The sequence below is a fragment of the Chiloscyllium punctatum genome, chromosome 31 (genome assembly GCF_047496795.1).
Source record: "Chiloscyllium punctatum isolate Juve2018m chromosome 31, sChiPun1.3, whole genome shotgun sequence".
Taxonomy (NCBI): Eukaryota; Metazoa; Chordata; class Chondrichthyes; order Orectolobiformes; family Hemiscylliidae; genus Chiloscyllium; species Chiloscyllium punctatum.
Window position 1 is genome coordinate 71,402,997 of NC_092769.1, and position 14,223 is coordinate 71,417,219.

General features: G+C 46.9%; 1 protein-coding gene across 4 annotated transcripts in view; it reads right to left on the reverse strand.

Annotated features, from left to right (window-relative positions):
- The window catches only part of LOC140457042 (solute carrier family 22 member 6-A-like), a 56,380-nt gene extending 42,358 nt beyond the window's left edge, over window positions 1–14,022 (reverse strand). Inside the window, exons 1-4 of one of the 4 annotated variants that reach the window (XM_072550968.1) lie at window positions 13,810–14,022; window positions 6,853–6,930; window positions 4,384–4,464; window positions 272–729 (exon numbers count right to left, since the gene is read on the reverse strand). In XM_072550968.1, the coding sequence (XP_072407069.1) occupies window positions 272–676 (405 nt within the window). In that variant the 5' untranslated portion in view covers window positions 677–729; window positions 4,384–4,464; window positions 6,853–6,930; window positions 13,810–14,022. Of the gene's footprint in view, window positions 1–271; window positions 730–4,383; window positions 4,465–6,852; window positions 6,934–13,809 lie in introns of all 4 variants that reach the window. The other 3 variants (XM_072550967.1, XM_072550966.1, XM_072550969.1) reach the window with 3 other exon arrangements.
- Between the last annotated feature and the right edge of the window lie 201 nt (window positions 14,023–14,223).

Below are 14,223 nucleotides of genomic sequence, written 5' to 3' on the forward strand. Positions count from 1 at the left end.
TGAAATATCCTGTGCTTTTCTGGGTAACCTCCCTGATGTACATACTTCTGGAAGTGTGGTACAGCTGTGATTCATTCCATTAACTCAGCCTTCACTTCAAGTCACAGAGACGTACAGCACGGAAACAGACCCTTTTGGCCCAACCCCTATGACCCCTAGTTTTGAACTCCCCAACCCCTGGGGCGAAAAGACCTTGGCTTCCGCAACTTCCACTATTTACAAACACCCGACGGAAGTTTTGTGGCTTGCGCAGTAGATATTTCGAGCGTACCTCTGAAACGATTGTGGCTTTGAACCTGGACGTGTCGTATGTCCAGCCGTCCGGGCAGGCCCGAGTGCCCAGCTCTGTGGCGTTGCCCTGGATCTCGCTGAGGTTCAGGAGGTGCCACTGGGGTGAGGAATACACCAGGCATCGCTCCGGCCGCTGATCCTGGTCCAGGGGGATGAAGGCGTGGAGCAGCCCCTCCGTCGGCGGCTTGCCTGTGACGTTGGCGTACCGTGATGCGTTCAAACCCGTAAAGTGGACGCGACAGTGATGGTCGGGCACGATGGCCACGAAGTTCTGGAGGAGGTTGTGGCTAGCCATGAACAGCACTGGGAAGGCCAGCATGCAAATGTGGATGATTTGGAACCTTCCAAAGCTCCCGACCCTCTCCAGGATATCGGCAAAGCCCATCGCTCCGTCTGACAAGCAGGAGAGATGGCGACCTACAGAGAAGCTGTTGGGGACTGAGAGATCATGATACTGGTGAAGAAACTTAAAGTTTTCAGGATTACTGCAGCATTCGTAGATTTAAGTAATGTTTAATCGGATGATAACAGATTTACTTCTCTTTGGCTAAATTGCCCAACTCCCTTTGTTTGTTTTTCCACACACAGGGTTGAGGTCAATATTGAGGAACTTGGTACAGAAACGTGGACCCAATTTTGTCCGACTCCACCTTGAGGAAACTGAATGGAGCAGTTCGAATCATGCCAAATTGCTTAGTCACGCCAACCTTGATGTACCCACCTTGCCACCACCCCCCCCCCCCCCCCCCCCGCCCCCAACATCAACACACTGTTTTGGACATATCGGGTACCGGTACAGAAGAAATTCAGACCTGCTTTAAATAAGCACATTTTGTCCACTGTTGGTATCAAGACTGAGTGGTCACGGAGTCATGCAGCACAGAAACAGACCCTTCGGTCCAGTCAGTCCATCCCGACTATAATCCCAAACTAAACGAGTCCCACCTGCCTACTCCTGGCCCATATCCCTCCAAACCCTTTCCTATTCATGTCCTTATCCAAATGTCTCTTAAATGTTGTTAATTGCACCCGCGTCCACCACTTCCTCAGGAAGTTCATTCCACGTGCAAATGTGTAAAATATTTGCCCCTCGTGTCTTTTTTAAACCTCTTTTGTCTCACCTTAAAAATGTGGCCCCCTAGTCTTGAAATCCCCAAACCTAGGGAGAAGACAATTACCATTTACTCTCTATATAGCTCTCATTATTATATAAACTTCTATAAGGTCACCTCTCAACCTCCTACACTCAAATGAAGAAAGTCCCAACCTATCCAGCCTTTCTTTATAACTCAAACCCTCCATTTCCCGGCAGCATCCTGGGTAAATCTTTTCTGAACCCTCTCTAGTTTAATAATACCCCTCCTGTGACTGGGCGACCAGAACTGAACACAATACTCCAGAAGAGGCCTCACCAACAGTCCTGTACAACCTTAACATGAGGTGTGAGCAATGAAGGCAAGCATGCTAAACTCCTTCTTCACCACCCTGTGTACTTGTGACGCAAACTTCAAAGAATTATGTACCTTGGTTCTGCAACACAATCCCAGGCCCATTTTAGACAGACCCCCTACAGTGTGGAGACAAGGCCTTCAGCCAACCCGTCCACACTGACCCTCCGAAGAGTAACCCACCCAGACCCAGTTCCCTCTGACTGATGCACCTAACACTACGGGGCAATTTAGCACGGCCAATCCACCCTAACCTGCACATTTTTAGATTGTGGGAGGAAGCCGGAGGAAACCCGCGCAGACACGGGGCGAATGTGCAAACTCCACACAGACGGTCGCCCAAGGCTGGAATTGAACCCAGGACCCTGGTGCTGTGAGGCAGCAGTGCTAACCACTGAGCCAACGTGCCAGCCCGACCATTAATTGTATAAGCTTTACCGTTGTTTGTTTTGCATTTATCCAGATTGAACTCTAGCTGCCATTTTCAGTCCAGTGACCCCATTTGATCAATATCCCTTTGCTATCTTCTCTGCCACCAGTTTTGCTGTCATCCACAAACGTACCCACCACGCCTTCAATATTCTCATTCAAATCATTTATATAAATGACAAATGAATGTGTTGTAGAACAGAGAGAGACACAGGGGTACAGGTACATAATTCTTTGTGAAGTTTGCACCACAGGGTGGTTAAGAAAGCTTTTAGCACGCTTGCCATCATTACTCAGTGCTTTGAGCATTGGAGTTGGGACGGCATGTTGAGGTTATACAGGACATGAGTGAGGCCTCTTGCCAATACCGTGCTTAGTTCTGGTCGCTGTGTTACAGTAAGGATATGATTAAGCTGGAGAGGGTTCAGAAGAGATTTACCGGGATGTTGCTGGGTTATGGAGGGTTTGAGTTATAAAGAAAGGCTGGATAGGCCAGGACTTTTCCTCACCAGAGGGTCGGAGATCGAGAGGTGACCTGATAGAAGTTTATAAAACAATGTGGGGTATAGATAGAGTTAATGGCAGTTGTCTTTTCCCTCGGGTGGGGGGGGTTTCAAGACTGGAGGGCACATTTTTAAGGTGAGAGGAGAGGGATTTAAAGAAGAGGGGCAAATGTTTTACACAGAGGGTGTTTCTTGTGTGGAACAAACCTCCAGAGGAAGTGGTGGATGCGGGGACAGTTACAACGGTTAAAAGACATTTGGATAAGTCCATGAGTAGGAACAGGTTTGGAGGGATATGAGCCAGGAGCAGGCAGCTGGGACTGGTTTAGCTTGGCAAAGTGAGAAGAAATTGCTGAAAACATTCAGCAGGTCTGGCAGCCGCTGTGGAGAGAAATCAGAGTTAATTTTTTCGAGATATGTCCAGAGGCAGGGTCACACGACCTGAATTGTAACCTCTGATTTCTGTTCACTGATGCTGCCCGGACCCGCCGAACTTTTCCAGCAATTTCTGTTTTTGATTTACAGCATCTGCAGAGCTTTCATTGGCATGGTCGAGCTGGGCTGAATTTGCATTTTAGCTTGTTTGTGACAGGAACAACATGCAAAATCAAGTTGGTATGGTAGAAGTCACCGTTTCCGTGTTCTGTATGTTCACTCACCGAGCATCTTAATGATTAACCCTTCTCAACCAGGCTAGTGTTCGGAATAAAAGAAATTAAAGATTCGTAAATGGTTCAAATTTCCATTCTGTCGGGTTTGCCCCGAGCTGCCTCTTACTTAAGCCCAGATCTTGGAGGCAAACGTGTCATCACATGCCCTGAATTCTAACGCAAGATGCTGGGCTTTGGGAGTTCAACTTGCTTGTGGGAACAACTGAATCCGTTGGATTGGAGACAGCAGAACCAGTGACATACAGCAGAAGAATGGGGATAACTGATGTAATGGTGGCAAGGGAGTGAGACATTATCTTGTTTATGCACCATCTGCCCATACTGCAGCAGCTCCTCGCCCTTCAACAGTAGAGCCAGCTTCCAATAAATCAATTGGGTTTTTTTTTATTCCTGAAAAGAAATGCACACCCATGTGATCATTTGAATCAAGCAACACAAATAGCAGAGCGAAGATGTCACCTAGCGAGACATTGGAATTATTTTGACCCTCCGGGCAGATTTTGCCCTCGCTTGTGGGTAACTTTGGCAGCTAGGATCTCCCAATATTAAGAGGAATCGGTAGTAAGGCAACATGATCCCGAGCTGAGGCAGGGACGGACAACACGGTACTTACTGGTGAGAGGCTGGACCAGCAGAAGAGCTGGCTTCATTGCTTGAAAACTGGTTGTCCAGTGAGGTCACACCTGTGTACAGTTTTGGTCTGTTTACTTGAGAAAGGATTGTTATGGACCAGGCCAGACCCCCTCAAAACATTGGAAGGAAGTAGCCCGGACCCCAACTTTCCCAGTTGTTTTAAACAGGTATAAAGTGGATTTTCCAGGGGAGGATCAGCTGGTCAAACCACTTAGTTTTATACAAAACAGAGTTTATTTACAAGATTACTGAATGAAACACAGCCAACAGAAAGCAGAATGCTGAATAACTTAACCTATCCGAAAGCCCAACCGATCACCCCAACTTAATGATGCTGTTCCAAATACTTGCAACAATCCCCACAAAGACGCCTTGGCACAAAAGGTAAAATCAAACACGGGGTCTTACGGGAGCGACGTCAGAGAGAGAGAGAGAGTGTCCCAGCCTCGACCTGCTTCTGTGGGTCCAGCAGCTTTTCCGAAATTACTGCTGAAGAGAAAAAAAAACCAAAACCAGAGATAAGCTGAGCTTGGAGAACTGGCCACTCCCCTTTCATTGTACAAGGGTTTTCTTTAAAACTCGAAAGCCTTTTGTCTGAGTCAGTCTCTGTTAGCTATTATCAAATTGGCTGCAAAACCCTTCAACCTCCAGACTTTTTGGAGTCTGTGTCGTTTATGATCTCTCTGAAAAAGGAAACCAAGGACAGCGTAACCTTGATAAAGGAGCAGCTTTGTCACACCTCCTCCCTTGAAAAAAAATGAACCATCACAATCCAAAGATGGGTTTATTTTAAGACCCCTTAAAAAAATGTTAGTACTCTAAAACACATATATACATTACATCGACTGTAGAAGTGCAAACAGAGAGTCATCGAGATGTACAGCACCGCGTTACCAAACAGTCAGGAAAATGACCAGGATATGTGGCCTGCAATAGCTCAGTTGCCTGAGTTTTCACTGGCCTCTCAACCACAGTAGGCAGCACACCTACCGGTGAATCAGCTATTTCGTTAGCAAGGACAAATTGTATTCCTGGAGCTGAAAGATTGTCCAGGACTCCTACCACAACTTCTCTTCACTGGACACTCTAACCTCACTTTACATACTTTTTATCTCACCGTGAATTCCCCGTTACTAGTGCCTTTTCTGGCAAAAGTCTTTCAGAAGGACATATCTCCTCATCTTTCAGCATCACAGACTGAGAAGATCCTGTGTCCATGAATATTGTCACCTGCTGCTCATGGCCTATGTGAGTAAACTTTATCTTTGTAGGTATATGGTTGAAGAAGATCCGGCACTTCCTCCTTAACCAACCTCCGACCAGCTTGTACTTTCTGGTGCAGTTTTCCAGCCTCCACTGAGCTTTCCATTACCACTCCAACAAAATTCCCTGGCTTATCCTGCTTTCCTACATCTGGCTTCCCGGTGCTTTTCCTAATCCACCAACACTATGATCTCATGTGGCCAATTTACTGCAGTGATAACACCAGAGCTTTTTAACTTCTCTGTTCCCCCTTCAAGGGTTTCCTTTTTACACTGTGCTAAGTTACCCTTATGATCTTCACCGAGATCTACCTTTCCCTTTCCACGTGAGGATTTCTCTTTTCCCCAATTTCTATCCCTCACGGATTGAAATTGATTCTGGAAGTCAAACCTTGATTGATGCACCAACTCATAACCATCAGCCACTTCAGCTGCTAATCTTGTTGTTTAAACTCTCTGCTCTTCCACGAGTTCTCCCTACTTCAGGAGTGAATTTTTGAACGCCTGTCTCAGTGCCAACTTCTGATGTTCAAACACCAGTGCTAACCACTGAGCCACTGTGGGGGAACATGGTGGCTCAGTGCTTAGCACTGTAGCCTCACAGCACCAGGGACCCAGGTTTGATCCCTGCTTTGGGTGACTGTCTGAGCATTCTCCCCGTGTCTGTGCACACAATCCAAAAATGTGCAGGCCAGGTGAAGTGGCCGTGCTAAGTTGCCCATTGTTTTGGTGCATTAGTCAGGGGTAAATGTCGGGGAATGGGTCTGGGTGGGTTACTCTTCGGAGGGTCGGTGTGGACTTCTTGGGCCGAAGGGCCTGTTACCACACTGTAGGGAATGTAGTCTCCCTGTCTTTCTTCCTTTTCTCCTTCCTCTGCTTTTAATCGTAATTCCTTGCCTTTTGCCTCTAACTCAAGCTGCTTCCTTTTCAATTGAATTTTAGCCAACTCTCAATGTTCTGATGGCGTTTCCAGCAAATTTAAATGCTGAGCTACTGCGATAATCATCTCTCCTTTCTTTAAGGAAGGAGGCAGCTCCAACCCCAGCTTGTCTGCTAATTCCAGCAGCTCGGCCTTAATCAACTTTTGTAAGACCCTCGAAGTCACTTCTTCCACCCCCAAGAAAGTCTTGGTGACTGAAAGAACCATTGGTGTCCCAAGGCAGTGTGTAAACCAACCAAATTCAACACCCAGAACCAAAAAACACGAAGACCTACCACTTGCTGCCTCTGAGTCCAGTAGCCCTAATCCCAGTTTGGAACTACAGAACAAATCCTGCAAAGAGCCCCCCAGTCTGTTATGGGCCAGGCCAGACCCCCTCAAAACATTGCAGGAAAGTAGCCCGGACCCCAACTTTCCCAGTTGTTTTAAACAGGTATAAAGTGGATTTTCCAGGGGAGGATCAGCTGGTCAAACCACTTAGTTTTATACAAAACGGAGTTTATTTACAAGATTACTGAATGAAACACAGCCAACAGAAAGCAGAATGCTGAATAACTTAACCTATCCGAAAGCCCAACCGATCACCCCAACTTAATGATGCTGTTCCAAATACTTGCAACAATCCCCACAAAGACGCCTTGGCACAAAAGGTAAAATCAAACACGGGGGTCTTACGGGAGCGACGTCAGAGAGAGAGAGAGAGTGTCCCAGCCTCGACCTGCTTCGGTGGGTCCAGCAGCTTTTCCGAAATTACTGCTGAAGAGAAAAAAAAAACAAAGCCAGAGAAAAGCTGAGCTTGGAGAACTGGCCGCTTTCCTTCCAATGTACAAGTCTTTGTTTTAAAACTCGAAAGCTTTTTGCCTGAGGCAGTCTCTGTTAGCTATTCTCAAATTGGCTCTAAAACCCTTCAACCCCCAGACTTTTTGGAGTCTGTGTCGTTTACGATCTCTCTGAAAAAGGAAACCCAAGGACGGTGTAACCTTGTTAAAGGAGGAGCATTGTCACAGGATGGACTGGCCCTGGAGGAGGTGCAGAGGAGGTTTACCAGGTTGATTCTGGAGTTGAGAGAGTTGGCTTATGAGGACAGACTAAGTAGACTGGGGATTGTATTCATTGGAATGTAGAAGAATGAGGGGGGAGGGGGAGGGGGATCTCAGACATATATCAAATGAAGGGAATAGATAAGACAGAAGCAGAGAGGTTGTTTCCACTGGTAGGTGAATGTAGAACAAGGGGGCATCGCCTCAAAGTAAGGGGGAGCAGATTTAGGACTGAGTTGAGGGGGTGGGGGGAGGATTTTCTTCACCCAAAGGGTTGTGAATGTGGATTTCCCTTCCCTGTGACACAACCTCACTTGCATGTTTTTCAGACAAACACAGGCAGATTTTTTAAACAGGAAAGGAGTTAAGGGTTATGGAGAATGGGCAGGCCAGGGTGAATTGGCCACGTTGAATTGCCCGTAGTGTTAGGTAAGGGGTAAATTGTAGGGGTATGGGTGGGTTGCACTTCGGCGGGGCGGTGTGGACTTGTTGGGCCGAAGGGCCTGTTTCCACACTGTAACGTAATCTAATCTAAAAGTGGAGCTGGAGCCACGGAAAGGTCAGCCATGATCCTATTGAACGGAGGGGTAGGTTCGATGGGCCAGATGGCCTACTCCTGCCTCTACTGCTTATGTCCTTGTTTATAACAATGACAGCAGTTTCAGGAGAGAACGTCGGAGTGTCACATTGAGGGCTCTCGGTCACCACCTCAATCCCCAAAACTAGGCCAATTTCCCTCCAGAGGAATTGGCAATCGGGCTGTTTAAAACGGAAGTGAATTGTTGTGGAGAATTCGTGTTTAATCAAGGCAGAAACTATCCTGAACCCTTTCTAGAGACTCCAGTTGAAAATCAAGCCATAGTAACACAAATAAGGATTGAAACAGGGATTATCACAGGGACACAGGAATGCTTTAATCTTTTAATGTGATCCTACACAGAGGGAAACAAGTTAACACTTTGCACGACCATCCTAAAGCAGCCCCAGTGCGTCTGGGAAAGACCTGAAACAGGAGCCGCAGAGTTGAAAGCACTGACGTTCGCAGCACTGACACAAAGGGTGAAATGTCAAGTGAGGGTCAAAACCCGGTGTCAGCCAAGTGTACCCTCAAGTTTAATTGTCCACCATCATTCGTGACTGGATTGGCAGGGCCTCAGAGCTTAGCTCTGATCTGTCGATTGTGGGATCGCTTAGCTCTGTCTCTCTCAGTCTGCTCATGCTGTTTGGGATGCCAGGTCTCCTGTTTGGTAGCTTTACATGATGTTTGGTTCTCCCCAGTTCTGCTCCTGGCATGTCTCCTCCTGCACTCTCCACTGAACCTGTGATACCATAAACTTCAGAACCTTTGTGGATTGAAAGAATTAGCAATGCCACTGTCTGGACTGAACTATTAAGGAATTAAAAACAGCATGCTAATAAGCCATCCCCGGGAAGGAGGATTCGAAGCTGTTTCCTGGGAAAGGGGAGGTAACGTTGCTTGATAGTGTGCTGCCTGGTGACAAGTGGGCAATTAAGATTCAAGCAAAAGGAATAGAATCCCTACAGTGCGGAAACAGGCCCTTCAGCCCAACAAGTCCACACGAACCAGTCCTGAGGTAAAGGGGTTCAATGCAGAACAGGCTATGTTTCAAACAGAAGCCAGCACTGAATGTGACAAAGGACAGGGGAGCTGCTTCTGATAAGGTAGCAAGCTACAGATTTGAGTAATCAGTGATGGGAATGAAAGAATCTACAGCATCATTCATAACATCACACTACAAACATGAGAGAGAGAAAATCGTACCGGAATTCACTCAGGAGTTATTCAGCAGCAGAACTTTGAAGGACCACACTGCTTAAGGATCAAACCCTGAACACCAGAGACAGATCACCGTCGGTTGGAATCATAGCTAGATTCCACCATTAATCGGGTAATTGTTAAGTTGAGTTGTGAAGTTTAACTTGCTTACTTGAGGGGTCTTATTTCAAGTTTAAATCGTTGTTTCAATATTTGATTACCTGTGAGATTTCCTATTAAGTAGCCAAATTAAAAACTTACAAAACAACAATCCGCTGGTTTGATGGCATGGTTGAGTGGGGGTTATACCAGGCCTTGAGGTTACAGATTGTGCTGGCGTACAGTTTTACTGCTGTTGATGACCCACAGTGCCTCTTGGATGCCCAGTCTTGAGTTGCTAGATCTGTTTGAAGTCTGTCCTATTTAGCACAGTGATAGTGCCACACAACACGATGGAGGGTATTCTCAATGCGAAGGTGGGACTTAATCTCCACAAAGGTTGTGGAGTCTTTGTGGTACAAAGTCTTATCAATACTGTTACGGACAGATGCATCTGCAGATCAATAAGGATGATGTCAAGTATGTTTTTCCCTCTTTTTGGTTCCTTCACCACCTGCCACAGATCAAGTCTAGCAGATATGTCGTTCAGGATCCGACCAGCTCTGGGTCGTTCAAGAAAGTTCATTTGACCTGATGCCTGAGTTAGGCTTGTTATCTTACAAGGGGAGGTCGGAGAGCCTAGTCTTCCATCCGTTGGAGTTTAGAAAAATGGGAGTGGTGTTATTGAAACATTACAGCACACGGACTGCAGCGGTTCAAGAAGGCAGTTCACCACCACCTTCTCAAGGGGGCAACTAGGGACGGGTAATAAATGCTGGGCCCAGCCAGCAATGCCCACATCCCATGTGAAATTCTGTTCGCCGAGCTGGGAATTTATGTTGCGGACGTTTCGTCCCCTGTCTAGGTGACATCCTCAGTGCTTGGAAGCCTCCTGTGAAGCGTTTCTGTGAAGAATTCACCACATCGGAGAATTCACCACAAAGGTTTACAGGAAAGCCACACACACAGACCAAGTCCTGAACTACAAAAGCAACCACCCCAACACACACAAAAGAAGTTGCATCAAGACACTGTTCAAAAGGGCCACAGCACACTGCAGTGCACCAGAACTACAAAAAGAGGAAGAAAAACACCGATACAATGTATTCGCCAAAAACGGATACCCACGCAATTTCATCAACAGATGCCTAAGGGACAGACAACGGAACGAGGACATGCCGCAACCCAAAGGACTAGCCACATTACCATACATCAGGAGCATTTCCGAACTGACAGCCAGACTACTGAGACCACTAGGACTCATAACAGCACACAAACCAACAGCCGCTCTCAGACAACAACTCACCAGAACGAAGGACCCGATACCCAGCATGAGCAAAACCAATGTAGTGTACAAAATCCCATGCAAGGACTGCACAAAACACTACATCGGACAAACAGGAAGACAGCTAACGATCCGCATCCATGAACACCAACTAGCCACAAAACGACACGACCAGCTATCCTTAGTAGCCACACACGCAGATGACAAGCAACATGAATTCGACTGGGACAACACTACTATTATAGGACAAGCCAAACAGAGAACAGCCAGGGAATTCCTAGAGGCATGGCACTCATCCACAGATTCAATCAATAAGCACATCGACCTGGACCCAATATACCGACCACTGCAACGGACAGCTGGAACTGACAACCGGAAGCGGCAGAGACAAATCACTACAAATGCCGGAGGAAAGATCACAGAAGCGCTTCACAGGAGGCTCCCAAGCACTGAGGATGTCCCCTAGACAGGGGACGAAACGTCTGCAACACAAATTCCCAGCTCGGCGAACAGAACCACAACAACGAGCACCCAAGCTACAAATCTTCTCACAAACTTTGAATCCCATGTGTAAATTTGTGACAATGCTTTAAATGGTTATTTTATCCGGTTCTTTTTTAAAGAGAGGTTTTAAGACCGAGGTGCTGACCTGTCTAGTAGGAATGCCAGTAAAGTGAGGCCTTGAGTTTTTTTTAAAAGTTGAAAGAATAGAAGCAGCCTGGACGGGTGTGGCCAGCTCTCACAGACCAGGGTCTCTCGGTTTGTTTTTAGATTTAGCTTTAGGCAGTTGCTGTTGGAGTCTCCACGAGGCAGGAGTTTTGAAGTCGCAGAAGCTATCGTTTCCCTCTCTCGGTTACGGCTCAAAGCTGGGGTTTCTCTCTCTGCAGCTCAGTTACCTCTGAGACAAATCTGTACATCTGAAATCTGCCTTTTGTGTTTATGGCATGTCACTAAACGGGAACAGTTTGTTCCTAATTGTTAACTGTACCTATTATCCGCTTAAGTATTCCAATAGTGTTAAATTATTCTGTTTTGTTTTGGTTGTAATTCATCGACAGTATTTGAATAAATTGTCTTTTGCTTAATGTCAAGTAGTTTGACCAGTTGCGTTGCATCGGGAACAGACACTTTATATTTGCCTGTATAAATAAGAAAAAGTTAGGGTCTAGGCCAGTGTTTCTCAACCGTTTTGTTTGGCACGGCTCCCTAGGAGCTCTTCTCAGGTTCCAGGCCCTCCCCTTCAAACAGGAATACAACACAAAAACAGATAGACAGAAACCAATTTATTATTGAACACCAAGAAAACTGGGATGTTGCGACATACTGGACAAAACTTGAAAAACAGACTCTGTGAAATTAAACATCTATCGGGCCTAAAGCGATCCTTGAACTTGGTGCTTTTCTGCAAGTTTCATGATATTGGGCTCCAGATTAGACAATGACAGTCAAAGGTCGCCTCTCGTTGCGAAATCAATTCTGTTCCTGGTTTTTGCCTGGCTGTGTGGGAGGGGCTTAAGCAACTAATTTACCAGTTGCGCTGAATTCAAACTGTGCGTTAGAAAGATAGTATAAATAGGAGGGCAACTATTGATTCCAGTGATGGTTGTTGCTTGGGTATTTCATCGGTTCCGTTACCAGGGCCCCCATAAGCCCGTGGGGCTCCCCTTCTCACAGTTTTCAGTCTATGGCCCCCTTCAAATGTGCCAGGACCCCAAAGGGGGCCATTTGGCGCCGGTTGAGAATGGCTGATCTCGGCTACCTTCTTAATATATTTTGAGGGGGTCGGATCTAGTCCTTAACAAATCTTGGGGGGGGGAGAAAATGGCCTGCTGGTATTATCGCTGGTCTGTTAATCCAAAGTAATGTTCTGGGGACTGGGCTTCAAATCTTGCCGCAGCAGATGGTGGAGTTTGAATTCAATTTAGCTAAATCTGGAATTAAGACCCTAATGGTGATCGTGAATCCATTGTCGGCAATGCCCATCCAGTTCATCAAGGGTCCTTAAGGGAGGGAAACTACCATCCTTGCCTGGTCTGGGCCTACCTGTGACTCCAGACTCACAGCAATGTGGTTGACTTTTAACTGCCTTGTGGGCAATTAGGGATGGGTAATAAATGCTAACCCTCATCCTGCGAATGAGGGAAAGAGGAAAAGAAGATTTTAAAAATAAGATCCTGAAGGGAATTGATGCTGGAAAGGATGTTTTCCCTTGCAGAAGAGACTAAAATAAGAGGGAGAGTTGCCACAGTCTAGACACTAGAGAGAGAAAGAGAGAGAGACAAATGGTGATGGTTTAACCTGATGGTCACCATGCCTCAACTGAGGGGAGAGGTTGGGAAGGAGTCTACTTCAGGGTAACCTCAGCTGTTGACCCCTCTCTGTCTTGGGAACAGGGGCCATGCAGGAACCTATCGTTGAGGCCACAGACAGAATATCCCTGACCGTGCCTGGATGTCACAGCAGGTTCGAGGGAGCTGAGCGGCTTACTCCAGCTCCCCATTGGTGGAAGTGACCACAAACGACATGCTCAACGCCAACGTCCTTTTCCAAGAGACGCCCTTTCAATTAATGCCCCTCACAAACCCGTTGAAAAGATGGAGAACATTGGGAAGTTGTTTCTTCATCCAACAAGCAAAACAGCGAGAGGCTGAGATCAAATCCCAGCCGGTCTGTGAATCTACCAGGATGAATATTATTTTTTTTTAAAATCGAAACAAAACACTACCGCATTCAAGTCAGTAGGAGTCCCTCAACCTGGTGGGAGCAATAAAGCTGGCGCAGATGACCAAGCAAGAGCAGGGGTCTTTGTGGGACTTCTATCGCAGTTGAAGAAACAGTGACCAGAAGTGAACACGTAGGCATCAACAGAGTACTGTGGAGGCATGCATTCACAGAGAAAGAGCAAGCTAACGCTCTGAGTCCAGACGATACCTCATCAGAGCTGGTGAAGCCTGGAGGGGACAGCGTTTACGCGATAGTTTTATTTTAGGGTGGGGTGGAGCGGTGTTGAGGGTTGGCGGGTACAGGGTGCTGACGTTGAGAAAAGACGTTGACAGTTCAGATGAAGTGATCGGAATGTGAGAGTGGCAGAACAACAGTCTGTCTCCTGCCAGACTTGGAAAAGGACACGCCATCGTCCCAGCGTTCTTACATTCCGACCACATAACCTGAACTATCAACACCTCTTCTCCCCCAGCACCCGAGACCCACTAACCACCCCACCTCCAGACTCGAAACATCGACTTGTGGATGCCGTCTGGCCCTGCTGTGATCTCTAGCATGTGTTGTTTTCAGTGGAGATCCCTGAGTCCGCGGTAACTTGTTCCTACCTCTGTTGAGAGGTGACAGACTCAGGCACACACACTGTCACAAGAACAGGAGAGACAACGGGACAATACTGGATGCGAGTATTAGCCATTAAATCCACTTACCCGCAAGGTCGCAAGGGCAGGGAATTCTTTGTCGGAAAGGAGCCAGGACTCACAGAGGCTGTTCTCGGGTAGGGATCAGCCGAGTCGGTCAGAGAGAAGGTTAGAAAACCATGGGCCCCCTGTCCTCCGTCAAACTCCTTGCCCACCGACACAAGAAGCACATTGACATGAGCTCTTGTCTAAGATCTCCCTCTACATGAAACTGTGCTCGTGTCAACACGTGCAAGTTTGTTGACCTGCAGAAACCTGACAGAGCCCCGTAAACAGCTTAACCCTTTGTGGCTCAGATGGAAAACGTTGGAAGTGCTGCACTGATCAGGAGATGAGAGGGAAAGAGAAGCCAGCCTTTCAATCTGTATTTCTTTTCGCTGATGTGGTCTGGCCGTACTGAGTCCTTCCAACGTTGTTTAATTT